This window comes from Vidua chalybeata, chromosome 15 (genome assembly GCF_026979565.1).
Source record: "Vidua chalybeata isolate OUT-0048 chromosome 15, bVidCha1 merged haplotype, whole genome shotgun sequence".
In the NCBI taxonomy this organism is placed as follows: Eukaryota; Metazoa; Chordata; class Aves; order Passeriformes; family Viduidae; genus Vidua; species Vidua chalybeata.
In genome coordinates, this window is record NC_071544.1 from 477,161 (window position 1) to 502,062 (window position 24,902).

General features: G+C 45.9%; 1 protein-coding gene across 1 annotated transcript; it reads left to right on the forward strand.

Moving 5' to 3' along the window:
• Positions 1 to 3,469: 3,469 nt before the first annotated feature.
• On the forward strand, positions 3,470 to 23,284 carry GABRP (gamma-aminobutyric acid type A receptor subunit pi). Its single transcript, XM_053956742.1, is given in 10 exon segments — positions 3,470 to 3,554; positions 11,078 to 11,173; positions 12,483 to 12,589; positions 14,799 to 14,866; positions 16,375 to 16,592; positions 17,436 to 17,518; positions 19,826 to 19,963; positions 21,186 to 21,338; positions 21,872 to 22,065; positions 22,970 to 23,284. Coding segments are annotated over 9 exon segments (1,338 nt in total). The 5' UTR covers positions 3,470 to 3,554; positions 11,078 to 11,111.
• Positions 23,285 to 24,902: the final 1,618 nt, after the last annotated feature.

Sequence of the window (24,902 nt, forward strand, 5' to 3'; positions counted from 1 at the left end):
GAAGGCTGCCTGTTCCTTTACTGCAGCTTTACTCTGAGTTTGGTACGAATTTGCAGTATTTAGGCGAGCTCTGTGCACTATGGGAGCACCTGGCCAGCTCCTGTGTCCCCAGAGCCCCAGCAAGGCCTGGAGGAGCTGAATGGAGCCAGAGAACTGGGGAGAATATTTTGACAGCTGGGAACTAAGGTAGTGTTTCACAGACTGGATGGGTCTCTGTGCATTAGCTGTGCCTTTACTTCAAGAAGGAGTCCATGGAGTGAAGAGATGCCTTGTTGTAGGCATCTCCTTGTTTGGAGAAAGTCAACAGCAGTGGGTGGAGCTGCCCTGGGGGAAGAGCCAGAGGTGCCTCATGCCACTGACACAGTCTGGAAGGGATGGACAAAACCCTGCCTGGGTATGTGTTAGTAGACAGAACACAAAAATGTGACCAAGCTGGTCAAACCTGCTCCCTGTGCTGGGACTTTTGGAGATTTTTTTTCACTTGGCAAAGAAGGGGCAATAATAGTGTTTGGCTGGTCTTCTGTGGTTGTGCTTTCCAGATATTGTGTTCTACTCTGTGGGCACCTAGTCCCTGGCTCTGCAAGTTTCTTCCTTGTTGCCAATGAGGAGTAGCATGGCAGCTCTCAATCCCTCAGCTTCCACCCACCACACAGGCAGAGCTGGGAATTAACCCAGGGGACAGCTGGCACTCGGATATTGGGATACTGACATGGGAACAAGCAAATGGTCTGAGGCTTCCATGGGGAATAAGCTGTACACACCCCGTGGCTCGAGACACCTCCGAGTGCTCCCTACTCCCTGCATGGAGCTGAGCAAAACAGCCAGTGTTGTCAGCATGTGTGGAACATATGGATGTGTGTGGATGTGTACAGATGTACAGATGTGTACGGATGTGTGCAGATGTGTACAGATGTGTACGGATGTATGGATGTGTGTGGATGTGTACGGATGTGTATAGATGTGTGTGGATGTGTATGGATGTACGGATGTACAGATGTGTACAGATGTGTGTGTATACAGATGTGTACGGATGTGTGTGGATGTACATATGTGTACAGATGTGCATGGATGTACAGATGTATACAGATGTGTGTGGATGTGTACAGATGCATGTGGATGTATGGATGTATATGGATGTGTGTGGATGTGTACGGATGTACAGATGTGTACAGATGTGTGTGGCTGTGTATGGATGTGTACAGATGTGTGTGGATGTGTACAGATGTACAGATGTGTATGGATGTATAGATGTGCGTGGATGTGTACGGATGTGTACAAATGAGTATGGATGTATGGATGTGTATGGATGTTTGTAGCATAAGGATAATGTCACACATTCTGCAGATTCTATTGTCACAGGCTATACAGGCTGTTACAAGTCATTGGGGATCAAAGGGTTTGGATTAGGACAGGAGTCTCCAGTTGAAAGTGTTTTGCTGCTGTAGAGCAGATGCTGGTCATGCCCTGGACAGTCCCTGCCTGGCAAACAGAAAACAAAAGGCTGTGTGTTTGCTCAGAACTCCTCAAAATTTAATCAAATGCGACAAGAAAAAATGTGGTGGTAAGTCCCATTGAATTAATATTTATTAGACTTACATTTTCCCTTGCAAATGTGACATGGCATCAGGTATTTGTCTCGAGACTGTGCTTTTCAGGACATCACAGGGAGGAGTGCAGTGTTCCCAAAGTGGCCCTCAATTTTCCCAAAGCATGTTCAGTGGATGAGCCTTGCAGAGACCCAGTTGTCCCCAGCCAGGGTGACATCTGAGCCATGAGGGCAGCTGAGGACACTCCTGTCACTTGTTATTCCACTGTGTGACACAGCCCAGCAGCTCTGGATGTCAGCACAGGTCACCAGGGTTGCCAGACTGGAACCAAACCTGCACGGCAGTTTTGGAGGGCTGCAGCTTCTCCCCTCAGCCTTTGTTATGTGAGTGCTGACTGCCTGCATGTGGCACAGAGGCAAACTATAAATAAGTGCATAAGGTATTCCTTCCCTCTCATAACAAGGCCAGAACAGCACATCAGCTTTATTCCTTCTTGTACCAATCTCCCAGTTCACTGGCAGGCAGAGATATGGCCCTGGCATACTAAAATTCCCTGTGATAATCATACCAAGGCTCTGCCAGGGCACTGCCGGTCCCCATGGTGGGGACATATTGGTCAGTACCTTTCCAGATGACACAAAGCTTCCTCAGGGGTGTCTGATGATGTAGCGTGACCACAGATGTAGCAATAAATAGGCTACAGGGCCTTTAAGGATACAGACATTTTCTCCCTGTCAGATAATTATCAGTCTCATATCCAAGGGCACATTCTCCATCAGCTCACAAGTGTTTCCATAATTTTTGGTTATTTTATTCGTGCCAGGTCTGGTGGTGCTTTATACTGTAACAAACATAAACTAAATAATCATGAGGGAAAATGTCAGATCTTTTCCTCCATTTTTATGGATTCCTTTTTGGTTTGGTGTCTGCATTCACAGGCAGACAGGTCAAGATCAAGATCGAGGATTACCCTGAGAAGGAGAGGCCTGAAACCTGCTCTATCCCAGATGCCAAAGGAACATCAGTCTGACTCCAGCCCAGAGCCTGTGGGGGGCTGACTCCAGCTCCTCACACACAGGGGGCAGGGATTCCTGCAGGTAGCACCTGCTGAACTGTGGGAAAATGATGTAAAGACTTTTTCTGTCCTTTGAGATGTAAACCTGAAGGTAAGTCTGCAGTGATTTGGTTTTATCCCTTTAAAATATTTTCACAGGTTTTTTTTGGGAAACTTCTCCCTTTTTCCTTATTTCCACAGTGTTCAAAACAATCTACTCCAAAGTAAACGTTTCAGTGAATGCTTCAGTAAAATGAAAGGTGTGTTTTGTGATACCATTCACAGCTTTGAAGACCTCTGAGTTTATACCCTCAAAAGCAAGTGCAGCAGTGTTTTTGTTCAGGCTATTTACACCCCATCAGAGCTCAGAGCTGAGTTAATGTTTCACCTCAGGCTGCAGTAAATTAGATGAAACAGTATTTCCTCATTCCCAGAGTTACCCTTTTACTTCGTCTGCACTGCTCCGTTTGCTGACACAGGAAAAAAAAACATTGCTTAATCCCTTTTAACAACTGTTGAGACTATTTTTAAACACAAAATATGTTTCTGTACTGCACTGTCTTTTGCTGAAGCATTTTTAAGACTACCACGCCTCAACCCATGCTAAGTAATGAGAGCTGTCTTCCTTCTGGCAAACCTACCAGCATTGTTTGATAAGTTTAGAAGGATAAACCCTTGTGAACCTCGGTGATTTTTCCACCTCATTTTGTTTCACCCAAAAGCAGGAAAGGCTTGCTCCTTGGACATTAATTTTTGAAATTCTGAAGCGTTCTTTGGGGAAGCTTTTCGAAGAGGTCCTTACCAGTGGAGGTAGTACACACACCTGGCAGCTGACAAACCTGTGCCTGAGGGACTCTGCCAAGGAGCAGCTCCCACACCTGCCATGCCTGAACTCCTGGGGAAGCACCATGGGACCGGTGCTCACCTGTAACAGCAGAGGACAAGAGCTTCAGGTGAGGTATTTATCTGCTCTTTCACTCCTGTGCTGGGTGCACAGATATCCCACATGAATAACATGAAGCTGCAGTCTTCCACTGGCCAGAGCTCCTCAGCAAGAATTCTTATTCTCAGACAGTGAAAATAATAATAGGAAGTGTTGTCCTATAATCAACATCCAGTTACCTCAACAGCAAAACACTGGGATGTGTCTGTGTCTGCACTCTGTGACTGTTCAGGACAAAATGAGAATCCAAAAGATTTTGAATTTGGTATATTGCTGCAGTGCTTGGAGAGATGCTGAGAGCTGTGGGGCTCCCTGCTGCACCCTCATCTCCCAATGAACTGTGGCTATTCAGTGGAGATAATGCTGTGCCCCTGGGATGGATCCCACTGGTCACTGCCATCTCATTTGCAGAGCAGCATAAAGCAATCATGGATTAATTTAAAGTGTTTTGGGATTTTTTTTCCTTAAAAAATATTCCTCACCCCTCTCTTGGCAGAACAATATAGGCCTAGGTCCTTTGGGGAGAAAGTTAAACTAAAAGAAAACCTTTAATTAAGCTTTTTTTTTTTTTTATGTTTATGGTGTTCAGAACAGTTTCAAAGAGCAGGCACTATCAGTAGAGATAATTTTCTCTCTCTTGAACATGAAAACTAGAAAATAGTACTTACTGCAGCTCATTTAATAAGTACATCTTGATCTGATTTGTTGTCTCTGAGTGTATTTCATCCTATTAACATAAAAGTACACAACTATTTTTAATAAATCCTAATCTGATGTAGTTAAAATTGACAGCCAAAGTCACTTGTATGGATGGAATATTTATTTAACAACTTAGGGAGGAAAAAGGAATGACATCATATCAGGTAAGCGCTTTGGCCAAAGATAAAACCACAATTGTGCATTTATCTGTGATAATAATGGAACGCTGAGCACTTAAAACTGTGTGTCCAATTAATTCTCAGTTCCCAAACTCATTCCTGTATCTGATAAGAGGTTACGCCAACCTTCTTTTACATTTAAATTGTGTTCTTTGTCTTTAAAGTGGAGTTAAAATCATGAACACTAGGTGCTGATGTGCACATAGATAAAATGTTTACAGGTTGTCATAGGCAATGTCATAATGGAAATAATTAATACAGATTGGAAAAAAAACATCCCCAGTATCAGTTCAGAATTTTTGCTCTTTCTTGAAATGTAGTTCTGGTTCTGCTATGAGCATCACTGGCACGTGGGCCTTGTTCAGAACACAGCAGGTTTGCTGACTTTGCTGTGGGCACCGCGCATTTCTTAAGGAGCAGCCGGAACCTGCAGGGCATTCAGAGCAGGAGCTGCCTCCCCGTGGGTAGTGGCTGGTGCTGGGGGGTGCTGCAGAGTGTTGGGCACCCAGGGGCTCTGAGGGGCACCCAGGGGCTCTGAGGGGCACCCAGGGGCTCTGAAGGGCTCAGGTCTGCCCACGGCTGCTCCTTAAACACAGCAGCTGAGGGCACCCCCAGCCCTGCTCCCCTGTGCTGGGGCAGCTCGGCCCCCACTCTGCCCTTCCATGAGCAGTGAGGCTGGCACTTGAGGCACAGGGACAGGGCTGGATTTGTGTTTTTAAATTGCAGGGAGAAACAATTGCCATGCTGGATCTATGATGTAAGTAACAGGACAAAATACAGCCCCACTAATGGCATCTCCCATAGCTGAGGGAGCTGTGGTAGGAACCTGCTACATCAAAGTCCCTTTTACAGAGCAGGAGGAAAGAGCAGAAATTATGTGGGATGGGGCTGGGCGCTGGTGTGTCCGGAGGGGAGGGGAGGGGAGGGGAGGGGAGGGGAGGGAAGGGAAGGGAAGGGAAGGGAAGGGAAGGGAAGGGAAGGGAAGGAAGGGAAGGGAAGGGAAGGGAAGGGAAGGGAAGGGAAGGAAGGGAAGGGAAGGGAAGGGAAGGGAAGGGAAGGGAAGGGATTTATGTATTCCTGGGCAAAGGCCTCAGCCAGTGGGGATGGCTGAGCAGTACTGCAGCCTGGGACGAGGGCCATGGGTGGGAAAGCACTGACTAAAAGTGGTTCCTGTGCAGTCTGAGTTTGGTTTGAGGTCTGTGTTTGCTTTATCATTTCACCCAAAAAAAGCATACTGGTAACGACTGAGTGGTTTCTTTTCTCTGTTACTGTAGACACCATTGTCAAGTTACGGAGTTCGATGTAATTAAGTCTAGAGTATAAAACAGTATTTATTTTCACAGAATGGCAGTTTTCTCCCTCCTCTTTCTAGCCTTTCAGGCATTTATTTTGGAAAATCTAGAAAGATAAGTTATATAATGGTCTGGCTTGGCAGTCACCTTAAAGGCTGAAGTGGGCCAGCTGCTGGGATGGTATTTGGCTCCAGGTCACTGCTGATGCTGAGCCCCCACCTTGCCCTGCCTGTGCTCCCTTCTGCAGGTAGCCTTTGGCAAGAGCCCTACCCTCACCTCTCCCTGTAGCACGAGCAGGTGTTGCGTCTGTTTGAAGCTGCCAGGGGCCCAATGCAGAGCTACAGAAAATAAATGTGCTATGAACTGATTGATTTATTAGCATTTTCTAGCCCAGCAATTAATTCTTTTCTTGGGAGACAGAACCAAAGCAGCAAGCAGGCTGTAAAGCTAGATCAGGGCTGGTAAGGTATTCCTCCCTCCATGTTCCTGTGCTAGCACACAGAGCAGCCTATTAAGGAATCATCTCTGCCAGGATCCCTTGCCCCAGCGAGGATCAGCCCCGGCTGCATCGCAGCAGAGCTGAGCTCAGCAGCACCCGGAGACAGAGTGGGGACCCCGAGGTGCTGGGACAGGGGGTGGCAGCAGGGCTGGGACAGGGATGAGCACTTCTGCCACCCTCGCACGGGGCTGTGATCTGCTGCTCGGGGCTGGCAAGTCACTGCTCTCACCTTACCTTTTGCAGATTGCTTTGACACTCATTCTTAGTACATCTTAGCACAAGTACACCTTCCCACAGCTCGAGCTGAAGAGCTCGGTGGCCCTAAATGTGACGGGCCTGTGCTGGTGGCTGGTGGGATCTGTGTGGGCTGTCCAGGGGTGAGCATTGGCCACTGGGCAGTGGGGCCCAGCTTGGGGCTGGTGACTGCATGCAACTGTAAATGTGAGGCCTGTGGGGAAACTGAGGCAGCTGGGAGTTCTGACCCAGGATTTGGGAAATTGTCCCCACAGGTGCTAGTGGGTGCCTGAAGTTCCCATGGTAGCTCAGGCACCACAGTGGGTTCTCAGTCCTGGGGATGTGGGGGGCAGTAAGGAGAGGAGAGAGAGAACTACTCTTGCCACTGCTTTGTCTCCCCCTCTCCCAAGCAGACTGCACCCTCTCTCCCTGTCCACACTCTCTTTTTGTGTCAATTTCTCACTTTTGAACCTGCATTAAATTTCTCCCAGCCCTCAGGGACTTCAGAAGGGAATTAAGATGCTGTAGGTAAAAGCTGCAGCATACAAGCAGCATTCCTTCTGGGAGGGTTTGTGTAACAACAGCTCAGCAGCTGACTGATACATCCCTTGGGCATGCAACAAGTACCTGTGCAAACCCGGTGCAGCAAAGAGAAGGCATGGAGAAGGAGGAAGCAAGCTCCTTGAGCCACTTGTAAAATCCTCTGTCTTTAAGGGTCTCTGTGTGCAACTTTCATTGGAATTTCCCTCTATCTACAGCAAAAGAAATAAGCTGAATCTATGGTCTCTTTTACTAACCTTTCTGTTTCAGTCAAGTGGAATCAGTGTGGCTCCTTTTTAATCCTGGATTGTGTCCTTCATATGTACCTTGCAGTTCTGAACTGTTTGTATGTACAAACTGAAAAGTAAAACCAGAAACATTGCATCCACTTTTGAAATAAAATTCAACCTCAGGGCAAGGCGAATAGCTCCCTCCAGCCTCAGGGATCCAGATGGAGTTTCTCAGAGCTGGTGGCCATGCCCACATCCTGCCAGCACCGATGGGAGCAAGGCAGCAGCACAGATTGCTGGCCAATGCCACCAGCCAGGACTCCTTGTGTCCTGCAGGAGCTCTGTGCTGCAGGGATGTGCTGCTGATGGCACTGGGCACCCCTGGGGCAGAGCTGGCCTGGCCCTGAGCTGCCTTTGGAGTTTGGAGCAGACATCTGCATCTTTGCAGAACCGAAACTGCAGCCCAGAATAAGAAATGTAACAACTTTCCAGATTCTTCCTCCTCCCTTCTAAAAGGGATGCCTTGAGTTTAAAACAAAGCAGTTCATTTAAAACAAAAGACAAATGAATATGGCCGCCCTTGCTGTTTTGCAAGTTTAAGCACCTTATCTTTCCTCAAAGAACAGCTCTAAATAATTTTATTTGCAAGCCCTAAGCAGGAATTTGTATTCATGGTAAGACACTTATTGACTTAATTTATTTAAGGCTGGGGCATAATTTCGAATAGTGGAAGAGTCTCTAGGCCCTGTACAATTGTCTCCCTGTTAGGTCATTAATATTTAAAGGAGTTATAATATTCTGTCAATTAATCTGTGTCTTTTAGGAAGTAGGTTAGCAGTTATTGATGGTCACTTGCGTGAAGGATTAGGTTAAATAAAGCTGGTGCTTGGCAGACCAATGTCTGCCCCCGGCCAAGTCCCACGCCCCAGCAGGGGGGGTCTCAAGGTCTGGGACAGTGAATCCGAATGGAATGTGGAGAATGCGGAGGGAAATAAGGCAGAGCACATCTGGAGGGTGCTGCTGCGGTTGCTCTGCAGTGCCGGGCTCAGACAGCAGCAGCGGGAACGCTGCAGTGCCTTCGTGTGGCTGTCAGTGCTGCTGCTCTCAGCATTTCTTGGAGAGGTGTGAGCCTGGTATGATCTGAGTGAGGAGCTGTTGGTATGTGTTCTGCAGAAGGCTTGTTCATCTTGACAGATAGTCTTACTAATGACACTTGAGACAAATAACTTGACCTCTGTGTACCTTAATTTCTCTGTTCTTAGGAGTTGGGCACATTTATGCTATTGCTTGAGTGATTTAAAATGAGAACTGTTCTGAATTAAAAAAAAATCTTGCTTGTTTTACTACTGTATTAAATTCCATATTGCACTAAGAAACATGGTGCTGAATGGCCTTTAAAAATGGGGTAATGTGGAAACCAATCCAGATGAAATACCCTTGTGCTTATTGTAGATATTGAGTATTTTTTGAGGAAAACTGAATATTGGCATGGAAGGACATGCAGCTGCAGTGCACCTTTTGCTGTGCTGCATGCAAGAGCAAAATGAATGTGTTGGGTAAATGTGGGCTGTGGAGGTGCTCAGGAGGGTATGTGGCTGGCTTTCCCCGAAAACTTCCTGCAGTGAGGAGTGTTTCACTGCCCTGCAGACACACAGACTAATAGAAGTGTAGGACGAATGACTGTATCTGAGCTGTGCTCCTCGAGGCTCCATCTCCTATTCTTTTCTTTACATGCTTATCTGTCAGTATTGTCACACCTTCAGTTAATGAGTCACTTGCAGCTCCTTTCACCCTCACTCCCTTCCTTCAGCTCTGCCGGCCCCTTTCCTGTCCTGGGCAGGTGCTGCCGTGGCAGGTGCTCAGCCAGAGTAGAGACACAATAAAACGATCCTGTCCATCACTCCTTTCCTGCTAGGAGAGGTCAGCGAGTCCCTGTTGCTTCTCCCCTCCCGGGGCACGTAGTGACTGTGAGGGCAGAGACTGAATGCTGAACTCCCCAGCTGTGCCTGCCAGCACTGGGCTGCAGGGGAAACCAGTTCCCTTTGTCATGGCCATCATAGATGACCAAGGAAAGTAATCCCGAATTACCAGGGGAACTGCACCATATATTTGAGCTTTACCTGTTACCTGGAAGCTTGGAAGAAAAATTCTGACACGTCCACTGAGGATTTTGTGGCCATGTGTTTGCTGTAGCCTCTTGGTGTATTGACTATGCCCTTGGTCATCAAACAGTGTTTAAGGCTACATTTTTCTGTGAAAATGAAACCCTTTACTGGACAGAGAAACATAAATACACAACCTTATTACAATTTCTTCCCACTACTGGTAATCTCTGATGAAAGCTCCTGCCCTATAACAGCAGAATTGCCATTGTATTAACTGACACATTGAGCAGTGAAGAAGTACTGTGGTTATATTCAGCTCTGGGCACTGGTGTCACCTTTCTCTTGCCCGGGAGTACTTACAGATTTCCATTTCACTGCCTCCCAGTCTTTGGTATATTTATTGTTTTCACAGTCATCCTTTGCAAAACATGGGATGTTCATTTAAGAGGTTCTTCAGCTGAAATTCATGAAGTCTCATACTTTAACTGAAGTCTGATTTGTAAAATTAACTTCTTTCTACAAGTTTTTTTAACAACCTCGACCAATCTTCCTTCTTTTCAATCAAAATTGTGCTCTAACATGGCTGTGAGTGGGTAAATTATTCTCTCTCTGGTCCTTCATCCTCACATTATAGTGAGGAGCCCTTGAGAGCATCTGGAAACATCTGAGTACCATTTCAGAGAATGGGCTAGAAGAGCAAAGCTTTGTTGGAAATTCAGATGTGGGACTGGTATTAGAGCATATTGTGTTTTGAAAAAAACCATCCTTTCTCCAGTGGGATGCCCTGCATTCATAGTACTTTGAATGTTTGCCCAACAGTGTGGGCAAAGTTGTTATTTTCTGGTGCTCTGCTTGTCCCATGGCACAGCACCGGAGCTGTGCATCTGGCTGAGGAGGCAGAGTGTCCCCTGGGCTGTGGGGAGCTACTACAGGGAGGATCTAACCCAAGCAGAAAACTCATGATATTTGGGTTGTTATGGTGCAGCCACATTGGAAGCTGAGGCTCTAAATGCCATGTGTGATGAGAGAGGTGCTAGGTCTGAAAAAAAGGTGTGTGACTGGAGCAGCACTTCCAGCAGGTAGCTGGAGATTGGAGTGGAGCAGAGCACAGCTCAGAGCTGCCACTGTGGCACCTGCTCCAAGGCCAGCACAAGCCCGAAGAGTCTTGGGCCAGCAGCCAAACTTGGTTCCACTCCCAGAAAAGTCAACAAAACCCCTTTGAAGTGCAATGACCTCATGCTCTGCTGCATGCTGAGTGGCTTACCATCGTTGCTGTTAATAGCAGAGGTTTATCCCACATACAATCAATGGAGCACAGAGTTACAGCACTTCTGTGAGGCTGGGCAGGGGAGACTGGGACTAAAAGAGGCTGAAACTGCCATCTGTGGGCAGGATCTCTCTTGGCTTCAGAGTCTGTTCTGGGAGCTACCCACACATTTTCCTATTTAATTAATCCGTTCCTATGGTGCCATTCTCAACATCACCTAATTGCCATCCATACTGAGAGGAGAGGAGCTAGAATTTGTTGAGGACTTCAAGACCTGAGCTGTCACCACGGCTTTTTATGTGGTAAGTGATAGAACATGTTAAAAAATTATACTAGCCAGGGAAAAGGGCAGGAGCCGCTGCGTATCAGGTATGTTAAACATCACTCTGTGATGGTTCTGACTGTGCAGCATTTCTTCTCCTTGTCTCCTTCCCTTAAAATAATTTTTCTTAAACCACAAGACTTTGTTTGTCTTTTCTTCTTTATAGACAAGCAGAGCAAATACAGAAAAAATCTCCAGACATGTTCTGCAGATATTTTTCCTTCTTTGGTCTGTGTCTTTTCCTTCCAACCCAAAGGTAAGTGTAGGGTTTGTTTTGTTTTAAAGGGAACATTTGAATGATGTTTCACATAAATAACGTAGGTCAAAAGGAAACTACGCTTCCAGTTATCCAGCCCATCCAAAGGTGGCAGGGTGCAGTCAGGGATGTGGTATAGGAGAGAGCAATCTGCATAGGTCCCTAAACTACATTGCCCATATTAACAGTGCAACCCCTGATTTCCTGTTCAGAACCAGCATAGGTTGTAGTTTTTTTACCAGCAATGCTTCCCACAAGGCTCTCAGCTCTGTTATTACCATCCTTGGATGTACAAGTCCCAAATTTGTTGAACATATATACTGTGCAAAACCTGATTCTGCTGTAAGGTCCTGTTTAATCTAAATCTTGCAGCTCCAAGGCCCTATTAACCCAGCTGTGAAGGAAACAGAAGAAAAACCCTTGGTGAGAGCTGTAACTCCATGGCTGCTTCCTGCCCAGAGCAGGGTCCTGGCACTGGGAGCAGCAAAGGCTCTGCCTCCTACCTCCTCCTGCCCAAAGCACAAACAAACTCCTGACTCTTCACTCAGTTACACTTTTCTCAGGTGAGGCTGTGCCACCCTTCACCTTAACACTCACCTTTTACAGTCCAAACCTTGTCCCTCTCACTGTCTGTGTGGGGGTGCAGATCTGTCAGCCTCATAACACAGCTTCTGCCTTCAATGACCAGCCACAAAATGTAAATTTTGACATTGTAATCTAGAGTTGGACCCTCAGTATATCCAGCAGCTGGAGCTGCACTGCCCACAAAGCTAAGAGGGTGTCTATGAAGTGCACAGTCCTCCACCTTTCCCCTCCAGTATTACTCTTGATAGCAGCTGTAGAAGCTGACACTCACATGTTATGATGATGAAGCTTATTTAGGGAACTAGAGATTAGAGAGGAGGAGATTTGTCTCAGGTTGTCATAAATGGAAGGAAAAAAGAAAATAATATTCCTTATATAGACTGTAAAAGAAGGAGTGGGAAGGGGAGATTGGGGTTTATTGCTCAGGCTTGTGATCTACAGATCATGCTTGTTTTTTCTGTGCTATTTTAAGAACATTCTTAAGATACTGTGTGTTCAACCTGTAGCTATCAGTTGAGGCAATTTGCCATTTTCCCACCTCTTGAAGGTGCTATAACATTGCCAAGACAGCAATGTGAGCAAATGTTTGTGATTTCAATTATCTACTTGGTTTTAATAACTATTTTATACTGTTTGTTTGCTTGTTTGAGCACAAGCTGGAAGCAGCTGCAGTTGCACACCAGATGTGCCCGGCCCAGCATGTAACAGTTGGTGTTTGTGTCCCCAGGAGCTCTCTGGGTCATGGATCCAGCTTGCATGGCAAGGGCACAACGTCCCTCCCTGGATTTGAGAACCTCACCATGGGGTACAACAAATACCTCCGGCCCTACTTTGGTGGTATGTTGGCTCCACACAAGGGAGCATTTAAAATCAGTCTATTACGTTCATGTGGAGGGGAGAGCAGGCTTTAACCTTGCTATAGGATGCTGCAGTTTCAAAGGTTGTGTTTCTTTGAAATTAGTTGGTGTCCCAGGCTGCCCTCCTTTCTGTGCATCCACTACTGTCTTGAATAGCTGGTGCACGTATGTGTGGGGCTTGGGAACAGGTCCAACTGTGAGGCGAAGAGCAGGGAATTTATAAACTTTAACATCTCTGTGAAAGAGCTGACTAAATAATTAATTTCTGCTCTAACTGTACAAGCTTTTGTTTAGAGCCTGACCCTTGTGATTTTCTGCTTTCCTTTTGGTCACGTACAGCTATTATAGCTATTTATGCACCTATAGAGGAACAAAGCCATTCTTCTTGCCAGGAATATTGACTTTTGACACATGCTTTCACCTCACACTGAGACACAAATCTGTTTCAAACCCTAGTGAGACTCTGGGGAGTTGGGAGCAGGCAGGAATTTAGGAACTTATCTGAGGCTATTGAGCAATTTGGGTGTCAGGTCTCCCACCTTCCAGGTGAGTCCTGTCATCATACAGAGGAACAGGTTTCTCAGAATGACATTCAGAACTTGAAAAGTATCACTGAAACTTTAAGAAACAGCAATTACCATTTTTATTTCTATTAATTTTGGTTTTGTGCCTGAACCATTAATGAAACCTCGCTTGACAGAAAAATTTCCCATCAGCTTTCACAAGGCCATGGCTATTTCCCATTGTAGATGGACCTGCTGCTACTGGCAACCCTGAGCTGCTTCCTTTTTCTGGCCATGGTAATAAACGCCTGAGACTACAGAATTTACCATCTTGCTCTGCCTAGAATGGCTGACCTGATGCAGGACTAGAAAAGCTCCTTTAAATCCTGTGACACCAGTGAGCAGATGCTTCTCTACAACATAACAGAGATCCACTGCATCTGCAGCAAATGTTAAACAAAACCAGACAGGACTCTGGTGTGACCTCCCCGGATGCTGAGTCCTCACAGTTGTGTCCTGTGGTCAGTAAATGGGACTGTGGGCTCGACTCTGAATAGACAGAGATGTGAACAACAGCTGCTTTAAAAAATGCACATCTTCTGCAAATGAAATATATTTATGAACCGTTTAAAACAATCAAAGCCAAAACCACCTGGAGTTTCAGAAATTGTGTCCGTTGGTCGTTCCTCACCGTAATTCATATGATGAACAGGAGTTTCAGCAGTTCCACGAGGAAAGGCACTGCTGTGTCACGCAGGCAGAGAGGGCTGTGCTGGAAAGAGTCGAGCCGCGCTCGGAGCCCACGTTCCCCCGGCATCGGCTGAGCCCGGCCTGGCGTGGGCTCCCCGTGTCTCTCTGTCCCCGTGTCCCCCTATCCCCGTGTCTCTCTGTCCCCCTGTCCCCGTGTCCCCGTGTCCCCCTGTCCCCGTGTCTCTGTGTTCTTGTGTCTCTGTATCCCCCTGTCCCCCTGTCCCCGTACCCCTGTGCCCCGGGGTGCCCGTGTCCCCGTGTCTCTCTATCCCCGTGTCCCCGTGTCCCCGCGTCCCCATGTCTCTCTGTCCCCCCGTCCCCGTGTCCCCGTGTCCCGGCCGGGGCTGCCCTCTCGCGGCGGCTCCTGGCGCTCGCGGCTCGGGGCCGGCTCTCGGTTCGCGGATGTTTCTCGGGTGGGAGCTGGAACCGGGCAGAGACCGCTGCTCCTCCGCATTTCAGGAGTGCCTGCTCTGGGGAATCAGGGACGTTCTCTCCTCTCGGTGGCTCCTCCCCAGGAACCGGGGCTGCCCAGCGCTCCCTGAGATGTGGGAAGTGCTCTGTGCAGAGCTGCTCCGTGCCTGGTGTGGGCTGGGATCAGGGACAAAGTGGCCCTGGCTGCCTGTCCAATGGCAAATGCCACTGAAATGCTGCTGATCTAAACTGCTGAGCTTTGCAGCCAGTGCTAATGGGTATTTGCCCCCTGCTACCATCACCAAACACTGAACTCCAGCTCCCGAACAGTGACAACTGCATTTCGGATCATAGAATTTGTGAGCCAAATGCTCTGAAACTGTGTTTGACCCTCTGGGCCTCTGCAGTTTTAGTGACAGTGAGTGAGGCTGAGGACAGTGCCTACCCTGCACAGCATCCCGAGTGCCTTTACTGTGCCCTCCACACTTCTCTTCTCTCTGCTGAAGCATTTCATTCCCTCTGCAGGAGAACCTGTACAAATTGCAATGAGTCTGGACATTGCAAGTATTTCTAGTATATCTGAAAGTGACATGGTAAGTAAAAAAACCTTATATTTTACAAGATAAGATTAGGATATGCCTGAGAGACTTCACATGTATTGCTGTGTGCCCAGCACAGAACTGGTCATTTTGAAACTGCTTTGCTGTTCAGGGATATTGACCACTTTCAGCAGTGGGATGAACACAGAGCTCATTTATGACTGCAGACTGTTGTCCTGGTTTAGGGCAAATCTGGGAGGAAACTCCCAAAGGGGTTCCTCTAGAAAGCAGATTCAAGTGGCCCCTCCTCCAACTGGTTCAGGAAAATACTTCCTTGGAGAAAAGTGGAAAAACCTGGTTATTTAATAAGCAAAGTATTCACAAGCTTAAAAAAAATGAATAATATTACACAATAAAGCCTCTTACTGTTCTGAGGAGATGGCAAATTCAGAAAGTCCTTTTCACGGGCTGTAGCTCTGCTCACTCAGTCTGCTATCAGTCCCTCTGGCACTGGAATGCTGTGTCCTGGTGCCGGTGGACCACAGGTGTGAGCTCCTGGTGTTTTTCTGTGTTTTCAGTCCAGAGCAGGTTTGAACAGTTCCCCCCCCCCCCTCCGTCACTTTCAAATCTCATCTTAAAGGTGCAGAACTTAATATCCCACACAAACAAAACAGACATTTGCGAATACACACATCATATAGTCACCCTAAGAAAACTGTGTAGATGCCATAGTAATGTGGGCTTACAAGAAAAAAGAAGTGGTTCCAAAAGTCCTACTGGTCAAAAACTCAGCACCTTCTGGAAACCAGACCCGGTGGAAATAGAAAAAATCAATCCTCTGTGGCATCCCTTGTGAGGAAGAAAGTTGAATAGTCCAGCAGTGCCTGTGGTGTCCAGAAGGCTGAGCAAAGCATCAGCTTCAGAGCTGTGTGGGTGCTGCTTATTCTTTTCTGGTGGGGGACTGTGAGAATTCTCCAATCAATGCTGCAGGTTGATTTTGGCAGGCCAAACTCAAGTTAATCCCAGTGTTCTTAGACTCAAAATTCCTATTAAAATAGAAGGCACAAGTTTTCTTTTTTTTACTTGTTTGGGGTTTTCTTTAATATATATATTTTTTCCGTGACATAACAGGTTGGATTCACTTCCCTTTTTTCTCCAAAGTGCCTCTTTGATGGCCAGATTTATAGTACATGTGGAATTTCCCAGCTCTAGGCAATGACTGATCTGTAATGTCAATGATTTGTGGGGTGGCCTCAAGTGTGTGCTTCCCATCTGTTTTCTTACCTGCAAAATGGGCACAAAAGCATCAGTTATAATAACTGCTCATTAAAAATATAAAGTACTGTAAGGATAATCTTTAGTCCTCAAACTCCACACCTTAGAGTGGAAATGTGTTAGAAATATTACAGAGTGAATAAAACTGTGATGAAAGTGAAGCTTGAAGCTTGGCTGTGATAGGTTGAATAAGGATGTGTTCTGTCCCTTGTCACACGTGTGGTGTGCCCCAGCTGTGTCGTGCAGGTGCCTGGACACGCATCCCCAGGCTCTGCTCTGTTCCACAGGATTACACAGCCACCATCGCCCTGCGGCAGCGCTGGACAGACCCTCGGCTGGTCTTTCATGGCAACAAGAGCTTCACGCTGGATGCTCGCCTGGTGGAGTTGCTCTGGGTGCCAGACACCTACATTGTGGAGTCAAAAAGGTCCTTCCTGCACGACGTCACTGTGGGCAACCGCCTCATCAGGCTGTTCTCTAATGGCACTGTCTTGTACGCCTTAAGGTACAGAGACCTCTGGCTTTGCTGCTGCTGGCTCAGAATAGATTTCCAGAATTACCCTGCACAGGAGCAGGTACCAGCTGTCACAGGCCGTGAGTTTGGGGTCAACAAGCCAGCTGTGATCATTCTCTGGTGATCCATTTCCCCCATTTCCCCCTGTTCTGGCTTCCGGAAATGCCAGTCAAGGATCAGGATCTCCCATCATGATACATGCTGTGTCCTGAGGCCTGCTCAGAAAGATCACGAGTTTAGGTGTCACTGAGGAAAAATCCAGTCAGATGAGGGCAGAGGAGGAATGGAAGGAGGACATCACAAAGTAAAAGTTCAACTGATAGTGGGAAACCATTTGCTTATCCAGTGCCATGTAGTGATGACTTCTGTTTTTTACCAAGAAGTGTATTTGTCCATGAACTGCAAGAAGCTGCACAGCACTTGAGTTAGCAATTCCTACAGTGCTCTCCTTAGCCTGCATTAACTGGGTCTCAGTTACTTCAGCTGTGGAGTAAAACTCACCTACCTCCACATCAGAGAAAGCCAGAGTATGTGTGCAGTTAGTCACTGCACTTCATGTCACAAGTGCTGACTCCTTAAGATGAGCGAATTGTAGCAATGGGGAAAAAATGTGAATCTTCACTCTATATCCCACCAGATCAATGCAAAATTCCTCCTTGGGCTACATTTTCATTGGGGTGGCTGCTGAGAGTGCTTGTTCTTGAGGGTTCTCAGTTCATTCATATCATAGGTCCAATAATCTAACTCTGCTCTCCAGAGCAGAGCTTTGTGATTCAGTTTGCTGCGTAAAACATGCTTTTATTGCAATTTTCAGAGTTCTTTCTCTTTCTACAGAATCACTACTACTGTTGCCTGTAACATGGACCTCTCAAAATACCCTATGGACACACAAACGTGCCGATTGCAGCTAGAAAGCTGTAAGTATAATGTGATAGAAAACTCTAAATTTGTTTATTCGTAAGTAACGACACATCTTGAACATTAGGATTAAGCACGGTGGCTATCTGGAGTAGATTTTTATTCCTGCAAATTATAATGTCCAAAAGAAAACAACTTCTGTGTCATCATTCTTCAAATGTTTGTGTTGTGATCCACAGCCCAGAAAATTCCTGTCACCATGCAGTTTATGCAAAAAAGTGGTAATGAAGAATATTTATTAAAGTGTAGATAATTCAGTCTTGCAGAGAAAGGATGAAGTAATGGTGGTTGGTTTTCAAAATTCAGGTTCTTTTGAACAAACAGCTTCTTCAAAACTAACTTGTGGGATAATTTCCTGTGATAGAGTACAAGAAGGAACAATTCTCACATCTTTAGGTAGCTAATACACGTGCACCCCCCAAATCTCCACTGTAAAAGGACATTGGGAAGTGTGGTTCTCACTAGAATTAGAGTTGAACATGGCTCTCAAATTAATGAGCTGAAATTAAGGCCAAACCCAGGTTTGTGATACCTGCCTCCCCACTAGGGAGGGGATACAGAGGATGGGACCCTCAACAACTGAAGAGTCTCAGACTGAGAAGTCTCAAGAACAGGAATTATCAGTGAGTTCTGCTCTCAGTTAGATTACAAGCTGACCTATGGCAATGCTGGCTGAGAAAGACTCCAGGGCAACGTGGGCTGCTGCAGTGTTGTTACCCCAAAGCTCAGCCAGCGCCGTGCTGCTGCTCCAGACCTGTGATGAGCAGGCAGCCAGCTCCTGCTGCATGACACAGAACCAAACTTCCACCATCTCAGCATGGAAAAGACCAGATTTTTAACTTCTGGGGTTGCAGCATGAAGCACCTAGGGAAGCACATATTATTTTCACATTAAAATCATATTAGTTCACCATGGTTAACTTTATTACAAAGAATAGCTCCTGAAATAATAATGATTGGCCTCTTCTGCTAAAGTGGAGCATGTTTAGGCCTGGTTTAAAACTGATTGGGTCCTACATCATGCTCAGTTGCTGTATAATTCCAATGAAATTACATACATATTGCCCACTGGAGATTTCATTAGGATAAGTGCCCAGAAATAATGTTATTTAAATATACACCAGATGAATTAACAACAATCTATCACTTATAAAATTTTCCTGATTAACCACGATTTATAAAACCACTTAGGAACTTTGAAAAGTCACATGCTTAGGATTCTACTCAGGGATTCATGCTCTGGACACCTAATTTAGGAGTTCATCACACCCAAGCTCTGGTAATTTGTATCTAATAAGAAAACACAATTAGATGTAAATAGAGCTGCAACTTCATCTGATTCCTTCTACCAGGACAAATGGGTTATTATCAGAATCACAGCATCCCTACTCATGGTCTCAAAGAAGGGCTTTTAATAAAAGAATTAAATCAGTGCATCTGATGGACTTGTTTCCTAAATTAAGTCAAATTTTTGAAGGGAATGTCAGGCTGGCAACTCAGTACAAGATTTACCCCTCAGACTGAGGTATCCCTCAGTCTAACCTGAGGTTATGTCATCCCTGGAGGCATGGACTCAGATGGCATGTACGGAGTCCCACTGCTTTGAGGCAGGAATTTGGTATTACCTAAATGCTGTGTGCATTTATTTGTCCTCAGTAACTTAATGCCTTTGAGGATAGGAGGAATGATGTGTAGAAAGGGTTGGTTTTTTGAGCAGGTTTTCTGGACAATGTGTACCCAGTCAGGGGAGCCTGGTTCATAACCACATAGCAGTCTCAGCTGTAAGCTCCTGACTAACTGAAAATGCATTTTCTGATGTTCTGAAGCACTTAAATAGATGACTCAGTGAAATGTGCTTCTGCTCTGTGGTAAGGGGCTCAGTGGGATCTGAATTCTCTTTCTTAACCACTGTGTTTCTCCTGCTATCCTCTCAGACTGAAGAGAGAGACTGTGTTTGAGAGTTAACCACGGCAGTACTAATATCCCATTGTGTGTAATCAAGCTGTGTATGACAGCAATGGATTATCTTTGAAAACATGAGCATCCCATGTAAACAACTGCAGGAGGCTCTCAGCAGCCTTGCATGTTGTGTGTCATTCCCAGAGGCATGTGTTCCTGTCCACATTTGGAGCAGCAGACCAAGGGCAATGAAGGAAGCACAGCCAATGTCCCCTGCGTGGTCAGACACAGCTCAGGGGCCTCTGTCCAGTCTGCAGTGCCGGGTTCAGGGTTCTGCTCCCCAGAGAGCAGGGCACAGCTGGGCTCTCCCTGGCCACAGCAGTCACACAGTGCCTGTGTTCTCCTCAGGGGGCTACGACGAGAACGATGTCACCTTCACCTGGCTGAGGGGAAACAATTCCGTGCAGGGCATCAAGAAGCTGAGGCTCTCCCAGTACACGGTGGAGCACTACCACACCCTGGTCTCCAAGTCACAGCAGGAGACAGGTAAATCGAGGAGAGAAAAAAGCAGGAAAAGCTCTTGGATATTCCTCATCCCATCTCCTTCTGTGGGTCAGGATCGTTTGACTCAGTCCTGAACCAGTAAAGCCTTTAGCAGATCTTAATCTCACAAAAAGAGATGAACAGAAAGGTGCTGACATTCTATTAGCTGCAGTCAGGATATTCTGTAAGATGGAAATCCACAGAAAGATGGAAGTTTACAATATACTCTATTCATTTGATGGATTTTAAATTCTTCTTTTTTTCCTTCTTCCTATTTTCCTCCACACATACCTGAAGAAACTCTATCCCTTCTACCCAAGTGTGCTGTCTAGAGATACTGCGGAGAGCAATGTTTACAGTAATGAGGAGTAAAATTAATTTTTAAAATATACATCTGTTTGTAAATTACAATTTTATCATGATGGAATAACGTATTTTTGTAGATTAGAATTCAGTGTCTTTTTCATTATCCGTGTAAAATACTCTTTTCTCCAATTACAGATAGTATGAAAGGGGGCAAAACTTCCTTAGAATGACAAGGTTTTAAAAACAACAATGTTTTGTTGTTTTGTGACACAGCCCATGAACAACATGGACTTTGTTTCTACACTTCAAAGGGAATTATTGTTTATAGAGCAGAAATACATCCTGAAAACACTAGTGATCCAGCCTCAGAACCCTTATGTCAGTATTTACAACAAATTGGTTTTTAAAAGATGAGAGCTCAAAAATATACCATTATCAAAGATCACAAATCACTAATGAAAATGGGAGCCATTCTCTGTGATGATAAGGCACAGGGATGCTTTGGGATGTGAGCCAGAGCCTGCTGACATCAAGAGACAAATGTTTTGTCTGTTTTTCAGCCATCAGGTAAGGCTGAACCTGTCAGTGCCCTTCAGAGCAGGTGTTGGGAAAGATGCTGTGCTGAGTGTGAGAGAGTGGGAGCATAACCCCTGCTCTGCTCGGAGCTGAGGCCCTGCTGTAACATTCCCACTATGCTCAGGGGCAGGAGCCCCTTTGCAAGGCATGTGCTGTTCAGATGGGGTTGTTCAGATGCCTCTTTGCCTGTCAGTGCTGTGTGTGTCCTCCCATGTCAGGTGGGTTACCTGCATAAGCTCTGCTGAGCTCCATCAGCTGAAGGGCTGGTGCTGGTCTGTCCCAGTTTTACTTCAGGGGTCCTTGGGAACCTCACATTCACCAAGTCTCTTCCTTTCATAAACAGGCAGTTACCCACGACTGATATTACAGTTTGAACTGAGAAGAAACATCCTTTACTTCATTTTGGAGACCTATGTGCCCTCCACTCTGCTTGTCATGTTGTCTTGGGTTTCTTTTTGGATCACACTGGACTCAGTGCCTGCAAGAACCTGCATTGGTGAGTTCTTGCCTAAGGAATGGGAGAAGATTTAAGCAGACAGAGGAGCCTTTAAAGTCTGGGTAGATGGTACTTTTCTTGAGCTACCTGCTCAGGGATAAATGGTCTGCTTGTCTTCTGCTATTCTTTGAGGCAGAGCTGGGCTGGTGTGGAAGAGATGCTGTGGCAGGGACATGTGCCCACCTGCAGGGCTGTGTGTGGCTGAAGCTCTTAGGAGATCCATTGCAGAGAGTAGAGGACAGGGCACAGGATCTTTGTGGTGTGCTTTGGAGAAAGCAGGATGGAGGGAATTTTTTACTGAAAGCATGAAAAAGAGAGCCAACTGCCTGTTGGAGCCAAGCTGCCAAAGGCAGGGAGCGCCTGTGTGAAGCTAGTGAATGCTACAAAAGTATTTCAGTTGCTATGATGGATGATTTGGATTTGGTAAGAAGTGATGTGCTTTAACCAGCTAGCAATAAAGAGCTACATGAACAGAAGGGTAAGCCAAGACTTCTCCAAAGTTTTCACAAGAAACGGTCTCTCTGTTTTCCAAGGAGTTACAACAGTGCTTTCTATGACAACTCTGATGATTGGCTCACGAAGCTCACTTTCAAAAACCAACTGTTTCATTAAGGCCATTGATGTTTATCTTGGCATCTGCTTCAGCTTCATCTTTGGTGCCCTTGTGGAATATGCAGTGGCTCACTACAGCTCCTCACAGAAGTGTGCAGCTAAAGTACCAGAAGAGGTAAGGCTCGACGTACCTTCATAATGCCAGTGGTCTTGGACTGGCAGCAATTAGCTCTCCGTTAACTGAACAAGACAAATTGTCTTCTTGCTATGGATGCATCAACAATGCTTCTCCTAACTGGCACTAAATCTAAACTTTTGTGTGTAACAAACACATGAATAGCACAGGAATGCTGTGTCTCTGGCAGACTTCTGAGCAGCAGCCTTGGGTTCACAGGAGCACATCCAGAAAGGCACTTAGGCCTGGCACTGGATTGGGTCCGTAGCCCTGAGCTGAGCTCATGTGAGCAGGAAGCACCACTGCTCCTTTCAAATGCACTCAGAGAAGAGCCAGTATAACACAACTCTTCACTCTTCTATCAAACAGCTCCAATAAAGGAGGTACTTCCCTCTACCAGAGGAAAGCTGAACCCTTCTTCCTCCCTTCCCAGAAGATGCTTCCAAACATCTGTCCCACAGTGTTCTGTGGGGATTGTGAGAGTGAATTGTTCAAGGGCTCTGCTTTTAGTGTGAGAAATTAAATAATCAGGTATGACTGTAGTCCAATTGTCATCAAGGGCCCAGATCCTGTCAGGGGAAAAAGAGGTTTCTCAGTGCAGTACTGAGTTCCCAGCCATTAAGTTATTGTGTAGATAGGAAGAGGTGGATATCATGTAGGAGATGGATACTGGATTACCCATAGTAAAACTTACTCAAGGATCTAAAAATATCTCTAGAAATGCAGTGGTGGAAATAGGCATCTCTTGGACCTCAGGCTCTCCTAGGATTATGCAGCAGCTGAAAGGTGTGTTTGAGTATTGGGATGACCACATACGAAGCTATGCTCTTATGTCTTTATCCTTATGGTCTTCTTCCCCTGCAGGGGAAGACAGACCTTAAAACTGTGCACTCTTGTTTCCTAGGGGCCTGCAAATGAACTGACTGAAGAAATGGAAGAAGTTAATATCACCAACATCCTAAAAAATTCCATCACCAGCTATAAACAGAAAATCAGCTTCACAAGCATTGAGATTTCCAGTGATAATGTTAACTGCAATGACTTGACCATGAAAAGTCATGAGAAAATCAAATGTGTCTTGAGGAACAAAATGCGCAGGATTATTGGTTATTTCACAATTCAGAACCCTGGCAATGTGGACCACTACTCCAAATTGCTTTTCCCTTTGTTTTTCATGGTGGTCAATGTATTTTATTGGGCTTATTATCTATATTTTTAGTAGAAATTAGTTGCTTCATTCTCCTACTTCAGCAGGAGAGGAATTGTGCCAGTGGGCATCCAGGTACCTAACCTCAGTGAATTCAATGTGGACAAAAAGCTTCCTTGTGTTTCCTGAGGTACCCAGCAGAAGTGTGTGAGGTGTGCATGCATCAGCAGCACTGACTCTGACAGCAGCTGTTCAGCTGAGTGGCTGTGCTTGGCTCTTCTGCTCATAGCTGCATTTCATTCCACACCTCACCCAGCTGGAGATCGGTGTGCAGGACTGCACTGGCAGCTACAGAGCACTACAGATGGCAGAATTATTTTGGTAGCTTGGAGCAGGTTGGAACCTTCAAGTTGAGATGTCCCAAAGGATGTGTAAGATCGTGACTGTTATTCTTTGTTTGCCAGAGAGAACAGAGGGACTGTGATTGCTGTCTCAATAGCTGCTCTGTTGCTGTGAGAGCCCTGAGGCAGCAGCAGGAGCTCAGTGCAGTGCAGCACAGCGGGATGCTCCTGTGCATGGTGCTGTTTTGTCCTGGGTTGTGCAGTGCCAGGATGGTGATTCAGTACTGCACAGTGGTGCCTCACTGTTTTTAATTTGTAACTCACTGAGATAACCCTCACTTGCTGAAGTTCTCCATTCCCGAGACACATGGAGGGTTGTTGTTTGTTGAGCTGCATTTTTTCAGAGATTTGGGAACATGAAATAGAGGCAGCAAAATTATTTTGTAGCCCATCTCTTATACTCTTCCTGCTGTACTGCACATGAACAGATTCTACTACTTTCCATATCTTCCTCACAAATTATTTTTTGTCCTGGAGAATGTTTGGTTCAGCCTTCACTGCTACAAGCAGCTTTGACTCCTTCGCCAGCCATAGGCACAAGTGACCATTTGTCATCCCCTCCTTTACATGGCTGTGCAGCTGTGGCAAGTCAACAGTGCTCCTGGGTGAAAAACATGCAAGGGTTGGGGTAGGCTGGTCTAAATCACCCTTTCACTCTCACACTTTCACTTTTAGGCTGAAACACTGTTATTTTTTTGAGAAAAATCATATTCTAAGCGGGCTCTGGAAACTGCCCGAAGTCAGCTTTGTTTATCCTGCAACCAGCAGAAGCCAAAATTTTCTTTTAAAGATAAATGAAATGTGGCCACACAGTTACATTAAAGAACCAAATGCTGTTTGGTACTGTGTAGCTTAAGAATACTGGGAGTCTTTATTTGTTGATTGTAAAATGAACGTTTTATGACAAATTCCCCCACTCTGCACCCTTTTTTGTTCTGTGCTGCTTTCATCACTGAGAGGGGGCAATCCTGCAGTTATGTGGGCAGAATCGGAATTGCCTGCAGTGGCTCCATTCAGCAGAGCTCTGGCTGGGTGAGGCCTCACAGTTTGTAGCTTATGTTACAGTCTCAGCATGCAGTGTTTGCTTAGCTTAAGGATCTCTTCTTGGGGGTTCCTAGAGAAGGTGAACAGAGCACATGAAACTATAGATTTTTTACTTTAATAACTTTTTATTGAACCACTTCACCACACTGTACTTTGAGGGATCTAACTCACATATTCATAAATCATCACTTTTAAAAAGAGCAGCACAAGAAGACAGAGGGGAACAGCTGACAATGGCAAGTGGA